Here is a 27,004-nt window from a genome sequence, read left to right as displayed (position 1 = left end):
AGGATTCTTGTTTCTCAGAGTTAGAGTAGGAAAACATATCACAGGTTGTAATTTTGACTTCACTTGGGGGAGGCTTGGTTTTTGAGAGATTGCTTGACTTCTTTCCATCCCCAGTTAACTCTGTTTCTATTCTGATAGAAAAGGTTTTAAAAGTTAAAATAGGTCTTCTGGAAAGACAGATAAACTGTTTTCTGATTAACAGTGAAACATTTGGGCACACATTTATTTTATTTTATTAGGGTATTAAGTTCTTCCTAGGTGCCAATCACTACACTGAGCTTTGGGGTGGATCCAAGATAATCAGATCGGAGCCCAATCTTAAGAGATGGGGACCTTCCAAGATGGTTTTGACTCTCCTGAAGATTTTATAGAAATGAACCCTTGCCATAGACCAGCTAGTGAAGGATACACTGTCCTTACTGAAAGGTAAATCTTATGTAGAAAGAGGCTTAGGTGTGAAAGAACAATGAATCGAGGGAAACCCTTTTTTTACTGGAGAGGTTCTTTCCCTCTCTTCTCTTTTCCTCCTCCCTGCCCTCACCCCTGGATGGTTAAATCCTAGTATTTCGTTTGAGTGGGCTAATCATTAAACAGGGCTGTCAAGAAGTATATCTGATGGACCCTGGACTATCTGGTGAAATCACAAGGCACTCATGCAGTGTTCATTCATCTAGTCTATTTTCACTGTACTCCTGTACCATTTGTCGGTCTAAGGCCTCTGATGGTAATAGCGGGACTGGTGCCTTTCTTTCTCTTCTTCCCCCACGCCCCCCCCCCCCCCCGCTTTTTTTTTTTTGCATGGCTGATGGATATGCAGAGTATGTGGGATGAAGCGAACGATACTGTCACTGAGCTGATGGTGTTCAGTGACTCCTCGAGCTCTTGGCTGGTCTGTACTGCAGGAGCCTGACACCCTGACCACTGAGGCATAAAAAACAGAGAATTGGAAGCCTCAGCCTGTCAGGCACTAGAGTGTCCCCCAGAGAGGTCTGGAGATGGGGTGTGTGTGTGTGTGTGTGTGTGTGTGTGAGAGAGAGAGAGAGAGAGAGAGAGAGAGAGAGAGAGAGAGAGAGAGAGTGTGTGTGTGTGTGTGTGTGTGTGTGCGTGCATGTAAGGGAGGGGAAGAGTAACAGGGAAAGCCAGAGAAAAGAATCAAGCAATGAGTCGCCTGCTCATGTCTCCTAATATGCTCGTAGGAGTACTGAACTGCTCATTGTTTTAAAAGCAGCATCTTCTGCCTCTTAGGCTATAGTGCTAGGTGATGGGGCAACACAGGGTATTTGTGGGCTGATGAGTTAGGAGGGAATAGAAAAAGCACAACGTATGGCTTCCTCCTGTATCTTTATTGGTGAAGTTCACACCAGGGAGGGAATATCTAGGAGACAGTACTGCAGAGAGGTAGAGCAGAGGCAAAGACATGTAAATATCTGTAATTTATTTCTGTATATTAATGTCTGCCCCCCCCCACCCCAGACTGTAAATTCATTGTGGGTAGGGAATGTGTCTGTTTATTGCTATAATATACTCTCCCAAGTGCTTAGTGCAGTGCTTCACACACAGTAAGCACTAAGTAAATATGATTGAATGAATGAATGAACGTGTGGTTCATAGAGAAGCAGCGTGGCTTAGTGGAAAGGGCACAGGCTTGGGAGTCAGAGGTCATGGGTTCTAATCCCGGCTCCACCACTTGTCAGCTGTGTGACTTTGGGCAAGTCACTTCACTTCTCTATGCCTCAGTTACCTCATCTGTAAAATGGGGATTAAGAGTGTGAGTCCCAGGTGGGAAAGCCTGATAACCTTGTATCTACCTTGTATCTACCCCAGCACTTAGAACAGTGCTTAGCACATAGTAAGTGCTTAACAAATACCATCATTCATTCATGCAGTTGTATTTATTGAGCGCTTACTGTGTGCAGAGCATTATAATAATAATTATTATTATTATATGGTGGGTCATGTTGTGAAGCTTACTCCAGTCAGTGCCTTAAATCTTCTTTTGTCTGTTTGGAGAGAGTGAGGCAGGAATGATTTTGGGGCTACTTCTGAATTTTTCTAAAGGAGGACCAAGTAGGCACCCATGCTTCCAGTGCTTAGAGAAGTACTTGGCACATAGTAAGTGCTTAACAAATACCATTATTATTATTATTATTATTATTATTATTATTATTATTAATTCAAAAATGGGTATACCAAGCCAAATGTGTACTGCCTACCCTGCATACCTTTCTTGTCAGTCTAGCTATTTAAGTAGCGCCTTTTCATGCCAATGACGTGGAAGGCAATTCTATCAGAAGGCCAGCCAATGATCCTTATATACAGAGTGGTCCAGTAGTGTTTCAGTTAATGAAAATGATCTTTATTTTGTTCCTTGGACAGTTGTCAGGGAAGCTGCTTTATGGCCCCCAAGTTGCAGATAAAGTACTTGGGACCCCAGGTGATCTGGGCTACTTTGTGCTTCCTGAATACATCATGTCTATAATGACGCTCAATTTGGAATCATTTTCCCAGCAGAAATAAGAGTAGGAAAGATCCTGTTAGACATGTTTGTATATTGACTGCCTCTGCCTCTCTGCCTACCAACTGTTTCCTGACCCTCGTCCTATGTTTCTAATGTCTGATGAAAGATTCTGTCCGAATACAAACTTATATAATCAGAAGTAGAGTGGGCACTACTTCTTGTTCGCTCTTAGCTAAGACTCTCATTTCATATCACAGGGACGATAATGATGCCAGCACTCCTTCTAAACCAAAATTTAATGATAATTGAGGTATTTCTTAAGCGCTTACTCTGGGCCAGGCACTGTACTAAGGGCTGAGGTAGATGCAGGTAGAGGTAAATTGGGTTGGACACAGTTCCTGTTCCACACAGGGCTCCCAGTGTCAGCCCCCATTTTACAGATGAGGTAACTGAGGCACAGAGAAGTTAAGTGACTTGCCCAAGGTCACACAGCAGACAAGTGGCAGAGAGGGATTAGAACCCAGGTCCTTCTGACTCTGTTAGATTCCAGGACTTTCTCAGAAAGTTGTTTATAGTAAAGGAGAAGCTTCGTCTTGCAATGGTGATACTTGATTAGTTCAACTAAGCTCCTTGTGGGCAGGAAATGTGTCTACCAACTCCATTGTACTTTCTCCCAAGCTCTCAATACAGTGCTCTGCACACAGTAAATACCAGTGATTAATGGAATCAATTTAAGAGGTGATCCCACCTCACAGAGAGGACTGAAACCAAACCTATTTGTAAGATTAAGAGCATTCACGGCCTTTTCAACAACTTCCGATTAGGTTCAGAATAGATTCCCATCCAAATTCCTGAGGCACGTCAGTTCAGCTTTGTCCCAAAGCACCACAGGGAAGGGGGTTTTGAGGATCCTGGTGGTTTCTTACAGGATCCCTGCTACTTATAGAGGAGTTGGCATAGAAAAGAAAAGAGTGCCTGGGTCTACAGTGGGGTGCCCTGAAGCTCCAGGGCTGCCACTTCCAGTTTACTTCCATGTTGATGACCCCTGGAGGCTGTGGCGTGGGAAGTAGCATTTAAGTCCTGGAACCTGTAAGGTTGTGCCCTTAACCCAACCCCACAGAACTTATGTACGTATCTTTAAATTAGTTGTTATAAATTATTCATATTTATGTCTATCTCTCCCTCTAGACTGTAAGCTTATTTTGGGCAGGGGATGTGCCTGCTAATTCTGTCGTATTGCATTCTCCCAAGCGCTTAAAACAGTGCTCTGCACATTGTAAGTGCTCAGTAAATGCCATTGATTAACCCAAGCACTTACCAGCACTCTCCCTATCAGCTCTCCCACTGCTCCCACTCCCCCAAAGTTCTGTGGATCAATCATGGACTTCCTTCTCTCTGCCATCCCTGCTTCTTAACTCTTCATTTACTCCTCATCCCTCGAGTGGGGAGACTTTAGCCAATTTAATTGCCCCAATGGGGGATGGAAATAGGACAAGTTGTGTTGGAAGGAAGTAGGAGTAAGGGACAGGGAGAGAGGGCAGAGGTAGATGTTGAAAAAGGGATACAGAGGTACAGAGAGAGTAGGGCAGGCTGCAAGGCAGTTAAAAGGGACAGACAGAATTGGAGGGGGATCCAGAGAGGGGAAAAAAACCCGGAAACATTTGGTAGCAGAAGAGCATTGATTCCCAAAAGGGTAGTAGAAGGACAGTGAGGGTAGCGGGATAGATGAGCAGGTACAGCGAGAAGGACAAATAAATCAGGGATAAGTAAATGGACAGAGGAAGAAACAAGTAGACAGATGGACCAACTGAGTCTGAAATCTAAATCTAATTTAGATTTAGGAACAAGATTGAACAGGGGTATATCCTTGCACCTTTCATCTATCAATCATATTTATTGAGCGCGTACTATATGCAGAGCACTGTACTAAGCACTTGGGAGAGTACAGTATAACAGAGTTGGTAGACACATTCCCTGCCCAAAATGAGTGGATCATTTTATTTATTTTTTATAGTATTTGCTAAATGCTTACTATGTGCCAGGCACTATACTAAACACTGGGGTAGATACAAGCTAGTCAGGTTGGGCACAGTCCATGTCCCACAGGGGGCTCACAATTGTAATCTCCATTTTACAGCAGTTACTGAGGCACAGAGAAGTTAAGTGACTTGAACATTCATTCATTCAGTCGTAGTTATTGAGGGCTTACTGTGTGCAGGACATTGTACTAAGCACTTGGGAGAGTACAGAACAACAATAAACAGAAACATTCCCTGCCCACACCAAGCTTACAGTCTGGTGGGGTTGGGGGGAGACACACATCAGTACAAATAAATAAATTACAGATATGTACATAAGTGCTATGGGGCTGGGAGGCGGGAAGAACAAAGGGAGCAGGTCAGGGCCCAAGATCACACAGCAGACAAGTGGGGCTGAGATTAGAACCCAGGTCCTCTGACTCCCAGGCCCAAGCTCTTTCCACTAGATCATGCTACTCCTCCAGGTGTGAACATAAAAATGACATGTTAGATACACTCTACTTGGCTATAGCATATGTTCTCACTAGGCATTTAAGCTAGAATGGTGTTAGAGAATTAGGGACCGTTAGCCTGAGAACATGAGCCTGTTTGGCTACAGCACACACATGCTGTTTTCAGAAGAAACAGCGAGAAGCAGCGTGGCTCAGTGGAAAGAGCCCGGGCTTTGGAGTCAGAGGTCCTGGGTTCAAAGCCCGGCTCTGCCAATTGTCAGCTGTGTGACTTTGGGCAAGTCACTTCACTTCTCTGTGCCTCAGTTACCTCATCTGTAAAATGGGGATTAAGACTGTGAGCCCCACGTGGGACAACGTGATCACCTTGTAACCTCCCCAGTGCTTAGAACAGTGCTTTGCACATAGTAAGTGCTTAAATGCCATTTAAAAAAAGAAACAGTTTGTGAGCATGTATATTTATCCATCTTCACCATCTGACATGTCTACCAGCTCTGTTATAGTGCACCCTCTCAAGCGCTTAGTACAGTGCTCTGCATCAAGAAAGCACTCAATAAATGCCATTGATTGATTGATCTGGCTCATAATAATAATAATAATAATGATAATGGCATTTATTAAGCGCTTACTATGTGCAAAGCACTGTTCTAAGCACTGGATGAATTCTGCAGTGTGAGTTTTCCTTAATGTAGGCTTTTACAAGAATGCAACACCTGTGTTCTAGGGGAACTGGTTGTTCTGGCTGTTAAGCTGAACACCCCCAGTCCCAATCTCTGCCTTCCAGGAAATGAGGGCAGACAATATCACTTAATCAGTTTATGCCTTTTAACAAAAACGCATAAGAGTTGGAGGAGAGGCTAGATATATTTGGGGGGGAAGAGGGTGATGGTGATTGTGCGGGTACTGTAGTATACACTTTGGAATAGATATCATTGCCCTGATCCTCTTTTTGGAAGAGATTTCTAGGAAAAGTTGGGCTTTGAGATGAGTTCTGAAAAGCAGAAGAAGAGAAGCAACATGGCTTAGTGGGTAGAGCATGGGCCTGGAAGTCAGAAGGTCATGGGTTCTAATCCTGGCTCCTCCACTTGTCTGCTGTGTGACCTTGGGCAAGTCGCTTCATGTCTCTGGACCTCAGTTACCTCATCTATAAAATGGGGATTAAGAGTGTGACCCTATGTGGGACAGGGACTGTGTCAAACCTGACTACTTTGTATCTACCCCAGCACTTAGAACCGTGCTTGGCACAAAGTAAGCGCTTAAACAAGTACCGTACTTATTATGATTATTAATAAAAGGAGGGAGCTGATACTAAATAGGAGGATGTCAGGGGAAAAGTAAAGAGCTGAGCCTATTTTAGCCTGAGATGTTGGTAAAATGTGAGAGACAAAGGGTGAGATTATGTAGAATAAAACAAAACCAAATCTGACATGACTGCCTGTTTCTGTACATAATAAAACACTAAAAAGATACAATGAAAAGATACAACAACATGATGGTGGAGCCCAGCTCTTGCTTTTAATTTCCTACAACTAACCTCTTATCTGTTCTTTATCTGTGGCTTTCCTACTTTTGATCCCTTTTCCTCCCTGCCTCAGTTTCACCCAAACACTCCCTCTCCTCTTTCCAAGTTGTCCTAAAAAGCCACCTTCTCCAGGCAGCATTCCCTGATTAATCTTCCAATTTCCCCAGTTATTCCATCAGACAACTTCAGAACAAATGTATTTTATTTATTTGCTTTTAGTGTATTCACTTGTGTCCATTATGTCATTCTAGTCTCTCTAAACCAATATATTAATTTATGTCTACTATCACCTTCATTACATTGTCAATTCCTCAAGGGCAAGGATCATTTCTCTTATTCTTCTGTATGTTCCCCAAACTCCCAAAACAATGTTCTGCACCCAGTACATGCTCAACTGTCTCCCCCACTTATAGACTGTGAGCCTGTTGTTGCGTAGGGATTGTCTCTATTTGTTGCCTAATTGTGCTTTCCAAGCACTTAGTACAGTGCTCTGCACACAGTAAGTGCTCAATAAATATGATTGAATGAATGAATGCTACTGGATCTCTTTTAAAGAAATTTTGTACTCTTCAGGTAATTCTGTCATGTTACAAAAGTCATATTCACTGGTCCCAACAAATATTTTCTATTACTTGCCATGTTTACCCAAGAAATAAAAATAAGAAACTCCAGATACTGAGGGAACTTTAGAAATGTATTTAAAGCATATATAGACAAATTTTGTTTCTGAAAAGAGTTTTTAGTTTTCAGTTGCTTGCTGGTCAAAATTTTGAAAACACTATTGACTGAATGTGATCTCAAACTGGAATTCAGGATTTATTTTAAGCAAACTGTTTTTCCTGCCACATTCAGTTTTTATACTAAATTCATGTTTTATCTGTCTTTCTTTCCTCTACCCTGAACCCATTACATTTAGGGAGTGAATTTTCTGGGAGCCCTTATAGTCACCCACAATATTCAACGTACAATGATTCCTGGAGATTTCCCAATCCTGGATTGCTAGGTAAGTGTTGGATAAATTTCTTCTATTTCAAAGTTTGATTATAAGAGTGTTGTTTTTTATTCTGAGGTATGTACTGTTCTTTCCAGTGCCACTGAGATTTCAAGGACCAACATCCCTAAAGGACTGGCAGATAAATCAATTTCTAATATACAATAACTATCAGTTTTAAAAGCAATTAAAAATAATGATGGTATAATTTTGAAATAATCATTCTTAAAGAAAAAAATGTTAATTTTCTGTGTACACAAATGTTTTCTTACAAAGTGAAATATAATTGAATGGAAGCAAACCTAAAACACCCTATTATTAGGGGAATGATGTTTAATTTGAAACACCCGTTTTCCACATAAATTGCTTATGGCTGTTTCCAGAAACAGATTATTTCCCATACATTCATTTAACTTTTCCTTCTATCTCCAAAGCTATCACAGCACACAGCCATCTCTGTGTGTTCTTTAATTCTGCTTTGCCATAAATATAATGCAGAGATATACACAATCCATATTAGCCCACTGTCAAAATCTGGCCTACTTTGACTTTACATTGAATGCAGCAATTAGGATTTTTCTGCATGATTTACATGGATGGGATAAGGAAAATACCAGTTTATTTTCAGCAACACAGTGCTTTAGATATTGCCAATAGTTATGGAAGACAAGGCTATTATAATCCATAACCCTCTGTGGAGAAATAATTCATACTTTTGTCATTTTTCATTCAGATTTTATTTTGTTTCGGGGAAAATAATCTCCAAGCAATTGAACCACCAGGCTTTTGTTCATTCCTTTAAGTAAACCCCTGAGGGAGTTTTAGGACGTTCTGCCATTTTAATATTATAGCAAAGCCATTTTCAGGAAGTTGGAATTAGTGTCTATCAGCAGTCATTTTGTAAAGCATATTGCTCCCAGTTAATGATAATGATTGTAGTACATGTTAAGTACTTTATATGTGCCAAGGATTGTATAAAACACTGAGGAAGATATAAGATAATAAGGTCCAGCACAGTCCTTGTTCCACATTGGGATGACAGTCTGAGTAGGAGGGAGTAGGATTTAATTCCCTTTTTACAGATGGGGAAACAGGTGTAGAGAAACTAAGTGACTTGCAGCAGGGAAGTGGTGGAGTTCAGAATTAAAACCCAGAACCTCTGACTCCCAGATCCATGCTCTTTCCACCAGGCCATCCTGCTTTCAGGGAAGTAGATGAGATCTGCATTTTTCAAAACTTCCAGTGCAAATTGACTCCAACACCTCAGCACCAGAATGGAAGGGCACTTTAGGGATGTATGTTTCCCCAAAACTGATTTTTTTAAAATGGCATATGTTAAACGCTAACCTCTGACTCCCAAGCCTGGGCTCTTTCCAGTGAGCCACGCTGACCATAAGTGTGATCAGCCCACAGCTTACCCACCCTCTTACAATATACACCTACAGACTGGACAGCAACTGAACTGCAAGCCTGTCAGTTGCAGTGGCTCCACAATTCCCAGTTAGAGGCGGGTTAGGTAGGTCCAAAGGAGTTCCCCTGCATCTTGACCCCTTGACATGTGGGCATGTGTCAATATATGTCAGCCCATGAAACTATGATTATATAATCCTTATAGTGAACATTGCAATCAATAGTATTTATTGAGCACATATCATATATCTCCTATCATAAAAAAACCCTTTCTTGATCACATGGCTCCCTCCAGTTATTGACCCATCTCCCTCCTACCATTCCTCTCAAAACTCCTTGAGTGAGTTTTCTACATCTGCTGCCTCCACTTCCTCTCCTCCAATTCTCTCCTTCGCCTTCTCCAATCTGGCTTCCACCCCCTTCATTCCACAGAAATTGCTCTCTCAAAGGTCACCAATGATCTCCTTCTTGCCAAATCCAACGGCCTCTACTCCATCCTAATTCTCCCCGATCTCTCAGCTGCCTTCAACACTGTGGACCACCCCCTTCTCCTGGAAACATTATCTATCGTTGTCTTCACTGACACAGTTCTCTCCTGGTTCTCCTCTGATCTCTCTGGCCACTCATTCTCAGTCTCTTTCACGGGCTCCTCCTCTGCCTCCCACCCCCTAGCTGTGGGTGCCCCTCAAGGTTCAGGTCTGGGTCCCCATCTAGTCTCCACCTACACCCACTCCCTTGGAGAACTCATTCACTCCCATGGCTTCAACTACCACCTCTATGTGGATGATTCTGAAATTTACATCTCCAGCCTGATCTCTTTCCTCCTCTGCAGTCTCACATTTCCTCCTGCCTTCAGCACATCTTTACTTGGATGTCCCACCAACACTGCAAATTTAACATGTCCAAAACAGAACCTCTTATCTTCCCACCCAAACCCTGTTCTCCCCATGACTTGCCCATCCCTGTATCAATCAATCAATCAATCGTATTTATTGAGCGCTTACTATGTGCAGAGCACTGTACTAAGCGCTTGGGAAGTACAAATTGGCATCACATAGAGACAGTCCCTACCCAACAGTGGGCTCACAGTCTAAAAGGGGGAGACAGAGAACAGAACCAAACATACCAACAAAATAAAATAAGTAGGATAGAAATGTACAAGTAAAATAAATAAATAAATAGATAAATAGAGTAATAAATATGTACAACCATATATACATATATACAGGTGCTGTGGGGAAGGGAAGGAGGTAAGACGGGAGGATGGAGAGGGGGACGAGGGGGAGAGGAAAGAAGGGGCTCAGTCTGGGAAGGCCTCCTGGAGGAGGTGAGCTCTCAGCAGGGCCTTGAAGGGAGGAAGAGAGCTAGCTTGGCGGATGGGCAGAGGGAGGGCATTCCAGGCCCGGGGGATGACGTGGGCCGGGGGTCGATGGCGGGACAGGCGAGAGCGAGGTACAGTGAGGAGATTAGTGGTGGAGGAGCGGAGAGTGCGGGCTGGGCAGTAGAAGGAGAGAAGGGAGGTGAGGTAGGAGGGGGCGAGGTGATGGAGAGCCTTGAAGCCCAGGGTGAGGAGTTTCTGCTTGATGCGCAGATTGATCGGTAGCCATTGGAGGTTTTTGAGGAGGGGAGTAATATGTCCAGAGCGTTTCTGGACAAAGATAATCCGGGCAGCAGCATGAAGTATGGATTGAAGTGGAGAGAGACACGAGGATGGGAGATCAGAGAGAAGGCTAGTGCAGTAGTCCAGACGGGATAGGATGAGAGCTTGAATTAGCAGGGTAGCGGTTTGGATGGAGAGGAAAGGGCGGACCTTGGCAATGTTGCGGAGCTGAGACCGGCAGGTTTTGGTGACGGCTTGGATGTGAGGGGTGAATGAGAGAGCGGAGTCGAGGATGACACCAAGGTTGCGGGCTTGTGAGACGGGAAGGATGGTAGTGCCGTCAACAGAGATGGGAAAGTCAGGGAGAGGACAAGGTTTGGGAGGGAAGACAAGGAGCTCAGTCTTCGACATGTTGAGCTTTAGGTGGCGGGCGGACATCCAGATGGAGATGTCCTGAAGGCAGGAGGAGATGCGAGCCTGGAGGGAGGGGGAGAGAGCAGGGGCAGAGATGTAGATCTGGGTGTCATCAGCGTAGAGATGATAGTTGAAGCCGTGGGAGCGAATGAGGTCACCAAGGGAGTGAGTGTATATTGAGAACAGAAGGGGACCAAGCACTGAACCTTGGGGAACCCCCACAGTAAGAGGATGGGAGGGGGAGGAGGAGCCTGCAAAAGAGACTGAGAAAGAACGACCAGAGAGATAAGAGGAGAACCAGGAGAGGACGGAGTCTGTGAAGCCAAGGTCAGATAACGTGTTGAGGAGAAGGGGGTGGTCCACAGTGTCACAGGCAGCTGAGAGGTCGAGGAGGATTAGGACAGAGTATGAGCCGTTGGATTTGGCAAGCAGGAGGTCATTGGTGACCTTTGAGAGCGCAGTTTCCGTGGAATGAAGGGGACGGAAGCCAGACTGGAGGGGGTCGAGGAGAGAGTTGTTGTTGAGGAATTCTAGGCAGCGCGTGTAGACAACTCGTTCAAGGAGTTTGGAAAGGAATGGTAGGAGGGATATGGGACGATAACTAGAAGGTGAGGTGGGGTCAAGAGAGGGTTTTTTTAGGATGGGAGAGACATGGGCATGTTTGAAGGCAGAGGGGAAGGAACCAGTGGAGAGTGAGCGGTTGAAGATGGAAGTTAAGGAGGGGAGAAGGGATGGAGCGAGAGATTTCATAAGATGAGAGGGAATGGGGTCAGAAGCACAGGTGGCCGGAGTAGCACTTGAGAGGAGGGAGGAGAGTTCCTCTGAGGATACCGCTGGGAAGGATGGGAGAGTAGCAGAGAGTGTTGAGAGCCGGGGGGTTGGAGAAAGGGGGGAAGAGACTTTGGGGAGGTCGGACCTGATGGATTTAATTTTGTTAATGAAGTAGGAGGCCATATCGTTGGGGGTGAGGGAAGGAGGAGGGGGACAGCACTACTGTCCTTCCTGTCTCACAAGCCTGTAAACTTGGCGTTATTCTTGACTTGTCTCTCTCATTCAAACCACATATTCAATCTGCCACTAAATTCTGTCGGTTCAATCTTGATAACATTGCTAAAATCCTCCCTTTCATCTCCATCCAAACTGTTACCACATTCATCCAAGCACTTATCTCCCCTTGACTACCGCATCAGTCTCCTTACTGACCTCCCAGCCTCCTGCCTCTCCTCACTCCAGTCCATACCTCACTCTGCTGCCCGGATCACTTTTCTAAAAGCACATTCAGTCATCATCTTCCCACTCCTCGAAGAATGTCCAGTGGTTGTCCATCCACATCCACATCAAACCGGAACACCTTACCATCAGCTTTAAAGTCCGCAATCAGCTTGCCCTCTCCTCCCTTAACTCGCTGATCTCCTAGCACAGCTCAGCCTGCCCATTTTGCTCCTCTAGGGCCAGCTGACTCACTGGGTCCTGGTCTCATCTATCTTGTCACCAACCCCTTTCCCGCAGCATCCCTCTGGCCTGCAAATCATCATCATCATCATCATCAATCGTATTTATTGAACGCTTACTATGTGCAGAGCACTGTACTAAGCACTTGGGAAGTACAAATTGGCAACACATAGAGACAGTCCCTACCCAACAGTGGGCTCACAGTCTAAAAGGGGGAGACAGAGAACAAAACCAAACATACTAACAAAATAAAATAAATAGAATAGATATGTACAAATAAAATAAATAAATAAATAAATAAATAGAGTAATAAATATGTACAAACATATATACATATATACAGGTGCTGTGGGGAAGGGAAGGAGGTAAGATCGGGGGATGGAGAAGGGGACGAGGGGGAGAGGAAGGAAGGGGCTCAGTCTGGGAAGGCCTCCTGGAGGAGGTGAGCTCTCAGCAGGGCCTTGAAGGGAGGAAGAGAGCTAGCTTGGCGGATGGGCAGAGGGAGGGCATTCCAGGCCCAGGGAATGACGTGGGCCAGGGGTCGATGGCGGGACAGGCGAGAGCGAGGTACGGTGAGGAGATTAGCGGTGGAGGAGCGGAGGGTGCGGGCTGGGCAGTAGAAGGAGAGAAGGGAGGTGAGGTAGAAGGGGGCGAGGTGCTGGAGAGCCTTGAAGCCCAGGGTGAGGAGTTTCTGCCTGATGCACAGATTGATTCGCAAATCCCTTCCCTTCATCATACACCAGACTACTATTCTCCCCACCTTCAAAGCCTTATTAAGGTTACAGAGCAAGCCCCCTTTCCCCGACTCCTTCGCCCTTCTGCTTCATCTATGCACTTGGATCTGTACCCTTTGGGCACTTGATATTCCCCCCACCTTCAGGCCCACAGCATTTATGTACATAGCTGTAGCTTACTTATTTACATTAACGTTCATCTTCCCCTCTAGATTGTAAGCTTGTTGTGGGCAGGGAATGTGTCTACCAACTCTGTTGTATTTGAACTCTCCCAGGTGCTTAGTACAGTGTTCTGCACAATGTTCGATAAATACCATTGATTGAACACCTACTGTGTGCAGAGCCCTGTTCTAAGCATCTGGGAGAATACAATAAAATTAGTAGAAGTGATCCCTGCCTTCAAGAAACGTAAAATCTAGTGGGGGATAAAGACACTAGAATCGACTACGGATAAGAGGAAATTAATATGGTATAAAGATATGCCACGAGTTGGGTGTGAGCACCCAAGTGCTTAGATGGCATGGAAATGCTAAAATGACAGTTGGTGGATGTAATGTGGGGAGATGAAAAATCAGTTAGGAAAGACCTTCTGGAGGAGATGTGATTTCAGAGGATGGGAAGACAGTGAAAGTTTCCTAATGGATCAGAAACTTATTGTGAATCCCTTCTAGCTTCTTCATAGAATCCTAAAGCATAGCTGCATAGTAGAGATTGACACAGAGCCCTGCTTAACTCTGGCAATGTAGAAAGGTTTGCTTGGTGAATCCATAAGTAGAACTACAACCCATGCCCCTCAAATCCTGTCTTCTGCCTAAGCCAAATGGTTCTGTTCCCTCCCACCCCATCACCTCTGACTTAATCATGCTGGTCTAAATGAGGGGACTGCTTACAGATGGTACTCATGTTTTTAGTATGTTCCAAGATGGAAAGGACTTGGATTCACTTGGTGTGTGCAAGTGTGCTTGGGATTATGCCCGTGTAAGTGCAATGAAGTAGGAAAAAAACGGCTTCCAGAATTGTCAGAGAACACCTGGGATTTTGCCAAATCCTGTTGCTGTGCCATGCTACACTGGTTGGGAATCATGGTTCTAGATTTTTCTAGAAAGCCCCTAGGAGTTTGCAGTACATGCCAATCAGCATAATTTTCCTGGTCGAGTCCACCAGCTTTTAAATAACTAGGACCACCAGGCCTCTTCAAGAGAATTGACTGTTTTCTAAATGCGTTGTGTCTAGTGCTATATAATTAAAAGAAGAGCAGCTAAAGATCAATTCTGAATGATTTTTGTGCTTTCCTGCATGAGCCCAGATTTCACTTCTGAATTGCTTGTTTTCTCTATCTTTTACTTAGCTAACTTTATGGGCCCCCAAACATGAGCCAGTTGTTGGGTAGGGGCCATCTCTATATGTTGCCGATTTGTCCTTCCCAAGCGCTTAGTACAGTGCTCTGCACACAGTTAGCGCTCAATAAATATGATTGAATGAATGAATGAATGAAATGAGGGTGATGGTGGGTAAAAGGGAACTATGTGGTCCCAGAAACAAAGAGAATACCAAATTCAAATCCCATAATTAGTATGATTTGGATTATTTTCTCTGCTTTTAATCAGTTCATCAGTCATATTTATCGAGTGCTTATTGTGTGGGCAGGGCATGCATCTGCCAACTCTGTTGTGTTGCACTCTCCCACGTGCTTAGGTACAGTGCTCTGTACCTAGTAAGCACTAAATAAATATGATTGATTGATTGCACAGCACTGTACTAAGCGTTTGGGAGAGCAAAATATAACAGAGTTGGTAGAAACATTCCCTGCCCAGAAGGCGCTTACAACTGTGCTAAGTAAAGAAAAAGCAAATAAAGGCATCATTTGGGGCTAACCATGCTAGGAGCCTGGTAAAGTTATTATTGCCATCCTTTGTTAGGCCCATGGCCATCCCACTACTCAGACATATCCACTCTTGAGAGATTTAGATTCATCAAATTATCTGGCCTTGAAACATCTCTTAATCTTAGTTTTCAAATGATGAGTTCATGTCTTGCTCTTGTTGCCTTGCAAGTAGATACCTAAGATCCACCAGCCCACAAACCTTTTTTGTTTGTTTGTTTAAACTAGCTTGTACTCTCTCTTCCCCCGGGGTGTTACATAAGGATCGAATGAATGCATTCAAAAATCTTTACTTCTCCCTTGGAGTAAATTACAAATTCCCTTGGGATGTGGCTAATTTGCAAGTCTGTATTGAGTACCTGGAAGGGAGAACCAGTGTTATTTTTTATGCGGGAACAGAAATCATGAAAGCCGTGGTGATTTGTTAGCTAACGCACCCAATAGCACTCTGAAAGAGGTTCACTCTGTTACTGATAAAGCTGGCCTGCCTGTTTAAAGCCTGCTTAACCTAAACATGCTAAAAGTGGATAATAGCAACACAATGTAATGAAGAAAAATGATTCAATTTCATGCTGGTTTGTTGTAATAACTTCTTTACCATTTCCACTCATTACTTTCGACTTGAGGTTGATCATGGCAGATTTTGTTTGATGCACTGTTCCCCCTTCTGAACTGATGTGATTTGTGTACGTTGTGAAATGTAAGTGGGTCTGACAGAATTCCCTTTTGGATACACCTGAGCTATCTAGCTGTTGTTACAGGAGACAGGATCATAAGATTGACAATATTGGCATGGGCTTCATGGTAGGTGAAAGGGTTTGGAACCAGTCAATTAGGATTAGAATCAGCTCTTCTGTGAGCTTCTAGAAAAGGATTAGAGAACAAGTATGAGCCAGAAATGACTGTGTCAAGAAATAAATTGATGATAATATGAATTAGAAAGAAAAAATGACAGAAAAATGGACAAGTTTATTTTAGATGAGGGTATAATGATAGAAAAAAAGACAGAATGTTTTGTGATGTGATGTTTTCATTTTTCACTTTAAATACAGGCCTTTTTGATTTCACTAAAGAAATATGATTTGGAGAAATCTAACCTAGCCGAAATGGAATGCTGTTGGGCACTTTCAGAGAGATATTAGGCTTTAATAACCACAGTGAATAATAACGCAGGATTGTAAGAAATATAATGGGGGAGGAGGGAGGTGAACAGGTCAAAAGACTATTTGGTCCACAAATGCCTACTCTCCTTTTTCTCCCTCTCTCCCTATTCTTTTTGACTGGTTACTCTGTTGTTATCATTTTTGTCCTGAAAGATCTCTGTGTTGCTGCTTTCACATTTACCTGGGTAAATGAGTGGAGTTTGTTCCCCAGTGGTGTGTTGTTACCCTAAATGGAAAGTCCTGATTTATTTGAAAGTCTCAACCTGTGCCATTCATGTTGCTGCTGCTGCTGCTGCTGTTACTCAACACTCATAAAAGTGGTAGAACTGGGCTCTGTGTATGAAAAAATGTTGTCACCTTCATGCCATGAGCTCAAAGAACTTGCATTCCAATAGATGAACACACAAAAGTATTTTTCCCAGTGCTGTTTTTATTTTATTTTACTTGTTTGGTTGAAGGGAAAGCTATGGAACGTGAATGTGGGGATCTGGATGTAATAGGAGGGTATGAAGGATAGAGAAGAGGACTTGGTGAGAAAAGGCCAAGTCAAATTGGTAAAGAGCAGTATTGGGAGGGTGTAGAACTGAGAAGGGTGGAACAAGAACTTGGATTTCTTGAGTACCTGCTGAGTGCAATGCACTGTACAAAGCACCAGGGAAAGTACAACACAAGTACAAAACTCACATGTCTTACCCACAAGAAACTTACTTTCTCAGGGGGACACAGACATAAAAATGTTAACGAACTATGGAATCAGAAGAAATACATTGAATTTTCAGTCAACTATATGTATATCGATAAGCGCTGAGGATGGCTAAAAGTAAATAGCAGAGAAGCAGTGTGGCCTAGTAGATAGAGCACGGGCCTGGGAGTTAGAAGGACCCGGGTTCTACATCTGGCTCCGCCACTTGTCTGCTGTGTGACCTCAGACAAGTCACTTCACTTCTCTGTGCCTCAGTTACCTCATCTGTAAAACGGGGATTAAGACTGTGAGCCCCATGTGGGACAGGGAGTCTGTCCAACCTGATTTGCTTGTAACCACCCCAGTGCTTAATACAATGCCTGGCATATAGTAAGTGCTTAACAAATAACACTTTAATTATTATTATGAGTATTATTATAAATACATAAGTGAAGAGCTGGTTGTTGGATTGCCTTGGCTTGCGGGTGTGGATAAGGAATTGGAGGAGGTGGGACTTTAGTGTGTCGGGGTGGGGGAGCTCTGAAAGTGGGAAAGGTGAGGTCTGGCAGATTTAGAGGGGGAAGCGAATTCCAGGCCAGGCAGATAGCTTGAGCAAAGGCAAAGAATTGGAGGCAGGAGAGGTAAGAGTTGGATACAGCCACGAGGTGGCTAGAGGGGGTGAATGTGAGCCTGGGGAGAAGTGGGTGAGGACAGTTAAAATATAAAATGGAAAGTGCTGGAGGAAAGCCTTGAAACCAGTGGTAAGGAGTTTTTGTTTGGTACAGAGGGAGATGGGCAAAAGAGGCAGAGAAGAGGATGTGCAGACTTCCCCCTTTTAGACTGTGAGCCCACTGCTGGGTAGGGACTGTCTCTATATGTTACCAACTTGTACTTCCCAAGCGCTTAGTACAGTGCTCTGCACACAGTAAGCGCTCAATAAATACGATTGATGATGATGATGATGATGATGATGACGACTAAAGGGGAGGTTCTGCTCTCAAGATACTTCCCTGGGCAATGGGTGCGTCAGGGAATTGGTTACTTCTGGACCCTAGAGAGAATCAGAAGAAATAATTTCTCCTATTACTCCTGCCATTCAGTGGGGTAGAGTTGGGGGTTTGGTGGAGAAATGGTCCTGATAAGAACCTTATTAGAAGGAGCACCGAAAATTTTGGATAGACCATTTCTATTAAACAAAATCTTTTCTTGCACTTTAGGGGCCTCTATCAAAATGAACAGAAGCCCCAGAAACCAAAAACACTATTTTAAAGCATCCACACATTTCTTTCCTCAGTTATTGATTTTCAAAAAGTTATTCCTTTGAAATAATAATAACAATAATAATATTTAAGGGCTGACTATGTGCTAAGCACTCGAGTAGCTAATCGGGTTAGACCCAGTCCTTGTCATTCATTCATTCATTCGTATTTATTGAGCACTTACTCTGTGCAGAGCACTGTACTAAGTCTTTGGAAAGTACAATTCAGCAACAGATAGAGACAATCCCTACCCAACAATGGGCTCACAGTCTAGAAGGAGGGTGACAGACAATAAAACAAAACAAGTAGACAGGCATCAATAGCATCAAAATAAATAGAATTATAGATATATGCACATCATTAATAAAATAGAATAATAAATATGTACATATATACACAAGTGTTGTGGGATGGGAAGGGGGTAGAGCAGAGGGAGGGAGTAGGGGTGATGGGGAGGGGAGGAGGAACAAAGGAAAAGGGAGGCTCAGTCTGGGAAGGCCTCCTGGAGGAGGTGATCTTTCAATAGGGCTTTGAAGAGGAGATGTGAGCTAGTTTGGTGGATGTGAGGAGGGAGGGCATTCTAGGCCAGAGGTAGGACGTGGGCCAGAGATCGACGGAGGGACAGGCGAGAACGAGGCACAGTGTGGAGGTTAGCAGCAGAGGAGCGGAGTGTGCGAGCTGGACTGTAGAAGGAGAGAAGGGAGGTGAGGTAGGAGGGGGCAAGGTGATGAGCACTTTGAAGCCAATAGTGAGGAGTTTTTGCTTCATACAAAGGTTGATAGGCAATCACTGGAGATTTTTAAGGAGGGGGGTGATATGCCCAGAGTGTTTCTGTAGAGAGATAATCCGGGCAGCAGAGTGAAGTATAGACTGAAGTGGGGAGAGGCAGGAGGTTGGGAGATCAGAAAGGATGCTGATACAGTAATCCAGTCAGGATAGGATGAGTGACTGTACTAACAAGGTAGCGGTTTGGATGGAGAGGAAAGGGCAGATCTTGACGATGTTGTGAAGGTGAGACTGGCAGGTTTTGGTGATGGATTGGATGTGTGGGGTGAATGAGAGAGTGGCTCAGAGAAGGAGGGTGAACAGATATTTGATTGCCTGTAAGTCTTCTTGGAAGATTCTGGATTGAATGAAAGAGCTCTTTTTGTTTCCCATAAGCAATCACATAAGTGCTTGGCCAGAGGAGTACATACTATAATAATTCACTGAATAATATTTACATGTATGGAATATGTCATTTGATGGAGAATGGACATTCAGTGAAGTTCATGAATCTTTGTGACCTGCACATCTTCTGTATTCCACAGTGACAATGAGACAGTCCAGTGATGGATATGTAGGATTTTTAAAGTTCAGCTTTGTGCCTTTGGTCATTTCAAATCTGGGGAGCAGTCAGTTAATGGTCATGTAATTTACTCTTTCTACTCAAGCATTTCCGCTCAGGCCCTGCCTGAGTCAGTTGCATTGGCTATGTTAAAATGAAAGCATGAGGTAAAATGCTGATGGGGTGCTGTTACCTCCCTAGGGATGTTCTAGAGAAGCAGCGTGGCTCAGTGACAAGAGCACAGGCTTTGGAGTCAGAGGTCATGGGTTCAAATTCCGGCTCCACCAATTGTCAGCTGTGTGACTTTGGGCAAGTCACTTAACTTCTCTGGGCCACAGTTACCCCATCTGTAAAATGGGGATTAAGACTGTGAGCCCCCCGTGGGACAATCTGATCACCTTGTATCCTCCCCAGCGCTTAGAACAGTGCTTTGCACACAGTAAGCACTTAACAAATGCCATCATTATTATTATGTTCTAGCCCTGCCCGTTGGGCTCATAAAAAATGTTCCAGTGGAATTAAATTGGAACAGATATTACAGGCTCGCAGAATGTAAATCTCTTGTTTCTATGGCCTAGTGAAGAGAATGTAGGTCAGAGTGTCAGGAGGTAGAATCCTGTTCTATGATTGGTTTCCCTAAGTGAGCTTTAAGCACATCACTTATCTTTAGTGCCTTAGTTTTTTCATCTGTAAAATTGACTTGTAATAATAATTGTGGTATTTATATAGCACTGTACTAAGCATTGGGGTATATACAAGATAACCAAGTTGGTCATTGCACTTTAAAAATAATGTAGAGAAACTGGAGAGGGCACACAAGAAAAGCGTTTAAAAGGATTCAAGGGAAGGAAATCTGGCCCTGCACGGAAAGGTTAAAGGAGCTGGGGTTGTTAGCCCAGAGAAAAGGAGGTAGGAGTGACTTAAATTCCAGTTGGAGTTTTAGAACAGTGCTTGACACATAGTAGGTGCTTAACAAATACTATCATTATTATTGCTATGTTTTTTATGTGGAGAATGCTGACAAGTTTTTTTTTTTCTAATGGTAGTTGTTAAGTCATTGCCAGGCACCGTGCTGAGTGCTGGGGCCAATACAAGCTAATCAGGATGGACACAGTCCATGTTCCATGTGGGGCTCCCAGTCTTAAACCCCATTTTACAGATGAGGTAACTGAGGCACAAAGAAGTTAAGTGACTTGATCACATAGCAGACAAGTGGAGACTGAGTTAGAACCCAGGTCCTGTGACTCCCAGGCTCTTTCCATTAAGCCACACTGCTTTTCTAGTTTTTCAGTGAAAACTGAATAAGAAGAAATGCAAAGATTTCAGTTGAACACAAGGAAACACTATCTGGCTATGAGGATAATTAAAAAAAAATACCCGAATGGGTTTGCTCAAATAGATTGTAGAGTCTGCATTAGAAACCAGTGGAGATTTTTTTTGACTTGCTCATACTGAAACACAGTTTAGTCAATCCTATTTATTGAGTGCTTACTGTGTGCAGAGCACTGTCCTGAGCAATTGGCAGAGTACAGTATAACGGAGTTGATACCAAAAATGTTCCAAATTTCTGAACCTACCCTGTTTCTCCAGTTATGAGCCATTATAGCAGTTGGCCATTCCAGAAGTGTTCTTTTTGTTAACCAGCAGCACAGGTGAAGGGGCCGATCTCCTGTGCATGGCTTTGTACACTGCAATATGTGATAGAAAAATCCCCGCTGTTCAGGCATCCTCTGGGACAGGTCACTGACTCACTTGGGCTGTAGCTGATTACATCCCCAAGTTCAGTGGTTAGTTCCACATTGATACTGAGCAGAGTGGACTTTCGCTCTTGACAAAATTGATAGGGCAGGTGAGGATGGTGGAGGGAGGGATGATGATGATGGTATTTAAGTGCTTACTATGTGCCATGCACTGTTCTAAGCACTGAATCTAACTAGGTCCTTCCTGCCCTACTGTTCTGGGCTGGCGGCTCAGCCACTACAGCAGAGAACTTTCCTATTTGAATCCACTGGCAAATGTAGGATGTATATTGTGTGTGTGTGTGTGTGTGTGTGTGTGTGTGTGTGTGTGTGTGTGTGTGTGACACAGACCTGCAGGGGGAGATGAGGATGGGATAAGGCAGTGGGAAAGTGTTCCTCAGGCCTTTTTAAGCATTCCTTTGAACCAGGAGTTGCCACAGTAAGAAATGCAGTCACTGAATCAGACTAATCATCCATCCAGTCCATATTCTGTTTCTAACTGGCAACAAGATCCTTGAAGAAACCATATTGTCCTAGTTGAAACCCATCTTAATGATTACAGATGTACCATCTAACATCTCTGACTTTCCCTTCTGCATCCCTTAACTTTCCTTGATAAACCCATTAAAGCCTCTTGCAAAGAATTTATCCAAACCTCTCTTGAACCTACTGATATTATCAGCCTGCACATTTATTGTGAAAATGAATTCCATGTTTACTACCTGCTCTTTCCACTCATTCTTTCTGCTGTTTTCAAATTAATGGACATCTCTTAGGAAAATAGAAAAGATTTAGAACTTTAGAATCTTCCAACTCCCAAAGGTTTCCCCATTCCTCACAAACAGGAATATGTCAGCAAGCAAAACTTCAGAATTAAGACAAAATAGCAGAAACGTTCAAATCAATCCAGTGACACAAATCCTAGTTTTATAAAGAAGAAAATCATGTAAATAGAATATGGCTTTAAAACAGTCATTAAGAATGTCTTACATGTTCTTTTTAGTTTTCAGTTTTTCACCTTTACTGTCAGGGTTCAGTGGTTTGGCTTTTTACAACTTCAGTATAAAAATTCAAATTAAGAAAGAGAGCGTTTGGTTATTACTTAGGTTTCAGCTTGGAGTTCCTCTACCTCTGATAAAAGTAACAAGCAAATCTATCATCCATCCATTGTGTCCATTCATCTTTATCTTTCTTTATAGCATATGTCATGGCACTGTGCCACTGAACCAATAAAGCTAACCAAGTGAGGTTTGCCTTTGATTATTTTAAAAATGGGGAGAAGTTTTTCATTTGGGGTCCAAACTGCTGCATAAATTTCACTGACAGTTAAAATTCATTTTTACCTGCAAGTGACAATGGTAATGCACTAACTTATATTGAAGGAGGCAGAAAGATGAAAATATCTTTCCAGGAAACTGTAAGGTATATGAAAAATTGAGTCATGTAGGTTGAAAGTTTTGTTGAAATCCAAAATAATGGAAGTATTGTGACACCCAGTGCAAGCTCTTTGAGAACATAGAACCCTTTCCTACAGCAACACCTCCTAGACCCATAGTTTCCCGCACAGCGGGGCCCACTTCCTGCTAGTTAACTTCGCTGTGTGCTGTTCAAAGTCAAACGGAGGGAGACTAAGCCAATTACTGGCTAGGAATTCAGATAGGAGAGTTGAGAGAAGGGAGACAGCCTTACTTGGCCAGGAGATCTGAGATCTAGTCCCAGCTGTCCCAGTGATCTTGATCTGAGTGACCTTGGGCAAGTCACTTAACCACTCTGGACCTCAGTTTCCTCAGCTATAAACTGGAAATAAGACACCTACCCTCCTACACTTCCAAGAGAATCATGGCTTAGTAGATGGAGCACGGGCCTGGGAGTGAGAAGGACCTGGGTTCTAGTCCTGACTCTGCCACATGTCTGCTGTGTGACCTTGGGCAAGTCACTTAACTTCTCTAGGCCTCAGTTCCCTCATCTTAAATGGGGATTAAGAGGGTGAGCCCAGGTGGGACAGAGACTGTGTCCAACCTGATTAACTTGTATCTGCCCCAGTGCTTAGAACAGTGCTTGGCACATAGTAAGTGCTTAACAAGTACCATAATTAATTCATTAATTAAATTGGGAACCCTATGCAGGACAGGTACCATGTCAGATCTGTGTATCTTGTCTGTATGCCAACTCTTGGCACATATTAGGTACTTAGTAAATACCATGCATATATTGATATATAAAAGTATTTTGGGAACAAATTTAGAGAAGTAGCATGGCTCAATGGCAAGAGCACGGGCTGTGGAGTCAGAGGTCATGGGTTCAAATCCCTGCTCTGCCATTTGTCAGCTGTGTGACTTTGGGCAAGTCACTTAACTTCTCTGTGCCTCAGTTCCCTCATCTGTAAAATGGGGATGAAAACTGTGAGCCCCCTGTGGGACAACCTGATCACCTTGTATCCTCCCTAGTGTTTAGAACAGTGCTTTGCACATAGTAAGCATTTAATAAATGTCATCATTATTATTGTTATTATTAAAGGAAGGGAACCTCCTCATATAGGTTAGATGGCAGTTTTAGGCTATACAAAGCAAGGGTGTTGCAATAGTTGTAGTATTTGTGTTAAGCATGTACTATGTGCCAGGCACTGTACTAAGGAAAATCACTCCATTAATTTATCTTTATGTAGTAATGAAAACAGATTTTTGAAATTTTTAAGAGAAGCAGCATGGCTTAGTGGAAAGAGCACGGGCTTGGGAGTCAGATGTCGTGGGTTCTAATCCCGGCTCTGCCACTTGTCAGCTGTGTGACTTTGAGCAAGTCACTTCACTTCTCTGGGCCTCAGGTACCTCATCTGTAAAATGGGGATTAAGACTGTGAGCCCCATGTGGGACAACCTGATGACCTGGTATCTACCCCAGCACTTAGAGCGGTGCTTGGCACATGATAAGCGCTTAACAAATACCAACATTATTATTATTATTATTATTATTATTATTATTATTGTTATTATTAAATGCATAGGAAGCATTCCATTTCATCATCATCTTCGGTACTTATTAAGTGCGTACAATATACAGAGTACTTTTCTATGAGCTTGGGAAGCAGCGTGGCTCAGTGAAAAGAGCATGGGCTTGGGAGTCAGAGGTCATGGGTTCTAATCCTGCCTCCGCCACTTGTCTGCTGTGTGACTTTGGGCAAGTCACTTCACTTCTCTGTGCCTCAGTTACCTCATCTGTAAAATGGGGATTAAGACTGTGAGCCCCACATGGTACAACCTAATTCCCTTGTATCTACCCCAGCACTTAGAACAGGGCTTGGCACATAGTAAGCGCTTGACAAATACTATTATTATTATTATTATTAGGAACATATGTTAAAAGGACAAAGTGCAGCCCCTGCCATCAAGGAACTTAGGTCAGTGATGAAAGCTCAGAAAAAAAAAATCAAACACAATCATTTCAAAGGACCTACAAGTGAAACAGGAAAACTGAGAATCTGTTGGGTTTTTTTTGTTCTGAGTTTGCTGAAGTGCAAAAACCAAAAAATCAAGTCCAAAGAAACAAAACCAGTAGATGCAGTAAACTCAGCTGGTCACATGAGAAACACAACATACTAGCTTCAGCCCTAGTTGTTGTATTCAGAGAGATGGGATAGCTCGGCGGTTCATTTTTTAATGCAGAAGGTCTTTGGGTCAATGTTTAACTGACCAACCATAGAATTAAAGGAGTATGATGTGTGGGTGCCCACAAAAACACTCTTCATGCTGCTTTCATTTCTGTGTTGCTGAAAGAAGAGTATCAACCATGGAGAGTGACCGATGGCTGAGTCCAAATTAAGATGGTTCCTTGTGGCCTGGTCTCTGGGAAGTCCTGTTTTTGGAAGTAGACATGCTACATATTTTCCATATGATTTTCTTCCCAATTTGCCTGTAGTATGGAACAGAATATGGACACGGTGCCTATGTTTTTCCCCAGCACTCAGTGAATTTGATTGATGTAGTAGTTCAATCTGAAAATCATTCAAGCCTAAAAAAAACACATTTTGGGGGGCTTAAAGTGTTCTGGGAAACTGCCATAATGCTCCTTTTCCCTTTCCTTGTGGGTAACCACAGCTAGAGACTTCACTCCATGGTCATTAGTAACAACGACATGCCATACGGGCAACAGGAAGGGGTCAGTATCACGGTGGCTCACTATTCACCTCCTTTCTGAGGCAGGGGGGCCAGTGGCTCTCCCAGTGACCCAATGCAACCCAGGAAGAAATGGTAATGAGGATTAGTCTTCCTAGATTAGTGCCCTCTGGAACCATGCAGATTCTCAAGGGAGATGGGATCCTTTCGCAGTGCAGAGGTGACCCCAGAAGACTCTAACCATAACGATTCTTGGCATCGATATTTTTTTCCCCCTGTTCACCTGAGAAACTTCCAAATCGTGTCTATTCCTCTTCCGGTGGAGGCATAGCTGTGCCTCAGGGTTGATAGTCTCAGACTACAATGCTGACAAACATATTAAAACACATCCACTTAATCTGTCCCCTCCCTGACTTTTTATCGAGCAAACCCCCCAAGTGTAGAAAGTCCTCTTGGTCTTGAAGAGGTCAGGGCAGCTGATGCTGAAATTGCCAATACCGGGCGTGGATGTGCAGGAGGGAAAGCTGCAGTAGAGTCGTGGGCCTCTGATTCGGCACCCGTTGCAAATGTGACTCTAGCGGCCCAGACAATGCTAGCAAGGGACCCGGTCCAGGATGCGGAAGTGTCCTTTGTGCAGGCCTCGCTCTGCCCTTAACGGGATCTTCACAGCCCTCTTTTCTCTTCCAGGCTCTCCTTACTACTACAGTGCTGCCGCCCGTGGAGCCGCCCCCCCCAGCAGCTGCCACTGCCTATGACCGCCACTGACCCGATGAGTCGAGAACTCAAGCACTTACTGCCCATATCATCTGACACGACGGCATTTGAATCACTGAGACATAACCAAGCCAATTAGACTGGAGGAGAGGAACAAAAGAATGTCCAATAGGAATCCACAAGAGATTGTCCAATAGGAATCCACAAGAAAATAATTCAATAGGAATCCATAGACTTGACTGAGATTTTCTTCCCTACAAGGGGGTGAACTGATATGTGTTTTTTGTTTTTTTTTAAGGAAATCAATGAGATTTTACTAAAGTTGACTGGGTCTCAAAAAAACCGACCGACCGACCGACCGACCGAAAAACAGTTCTGCTGACATTCCATTTTGTTTGAAGGACCGGGCTGTTTCTTGTGAGCAGCCTGCCAGCCCCTGGACCTATTGCCTCTGGTTGTTTCCAATTGCGCACCTGAGGAAGAGCAAACCAGATGGGATCTTGAGCAGTCCATTCCAGGGGGTCCCTTTCAAGTGCATTGACACTGGCTGTCTAGCTTGCCCTGGGCATCGAGGTGTTTGGTAAGGAAAGATTGCTCTATTCAACTTAAACAGCATTGATGTAAATAACCTCTTGCTTCTTTGTGTTATTATTAGTGTGGCTTAGCATAAATGGCAAACATAGTATGAATTATGAGTTCAAAATGCATCTGAAAATGTGTTTTGAAACTGGTGCACTGAGTCGAGAATTCAGTAAGCTTTAACTAACATTGAACCAGGTAAACATTCATTGTGGCTGTATTTGGGGCTGATGTTATTTCTGTATGCAGTATCATATATGATAGTCACGTGTGGACATATATGGTGGCACTAAGCACTGCAAAAACTGAAAGACATAGGCAAGTTGTGACATTTCACAGCTGACTATTAATTGATGTTTATTTCTAATCATAATTAGTACTTGGAACAAATTTTCTGGTTTAAAGTGAAAACATCTCAAAGAAGGAATTCCTAATTAGCAAATGACACACTTTGTGTGCATCTCAATAGTCAGGTGAAAACC

General features: G+C 43.4%; 1 protein-coding gene across 2 annotated transcripts in view; it reads left to right on the top strand.

The window, feature by feature from the left end:
* The window catches only part of PAX5 (paired box 5), a 262,740-nt gene extending 236,218 nt beyond the window's left edge, over window positions 1-26,522 (top strand). For both annotated transcript variants that reach the window (XM_038769884.1, XM_038769883.1), the window contains 2 exons: window positions 7,385-7,471; window positions 25,917-26,522. In XM_038769884.1, coding sequence (XP_038625812.1) covers window positions 7,385-7,471; window positions 25,917-25,984 — 155 coding nt within the window. In that variant the 3' untranslated portion in view covers window positions 25,985-26,522. The remainder of the gene's footprint in view (window positions 1-7,384; window positions 7,472-25,916) is intronic.
* Window positions 26,523-27,004: the final 482 nt, after the last annotated feature.

Source organism: Tachyglossus aculeatus, chromosome X4, assembly GCF_015852505.1.
Source record: "Tachyglossus aculeatus isolate mTacAcu1 chromosome X4, mTacAcu1.pri, whole genome shotgun sequence".
In the NCBI taxonomy this organism is placed as follows: domain Eukaryota; kingdom Metazoa; phylum Chordata; class Mammalia; order Monotremata; family Tachyglossidae; genus Tachyglossus; species Tachyglossus aculeatus.
Note: the sequence above shows the minus strand (reverse complement) of the source record. Positions and strands in the feature narration are given on the sequence as shown.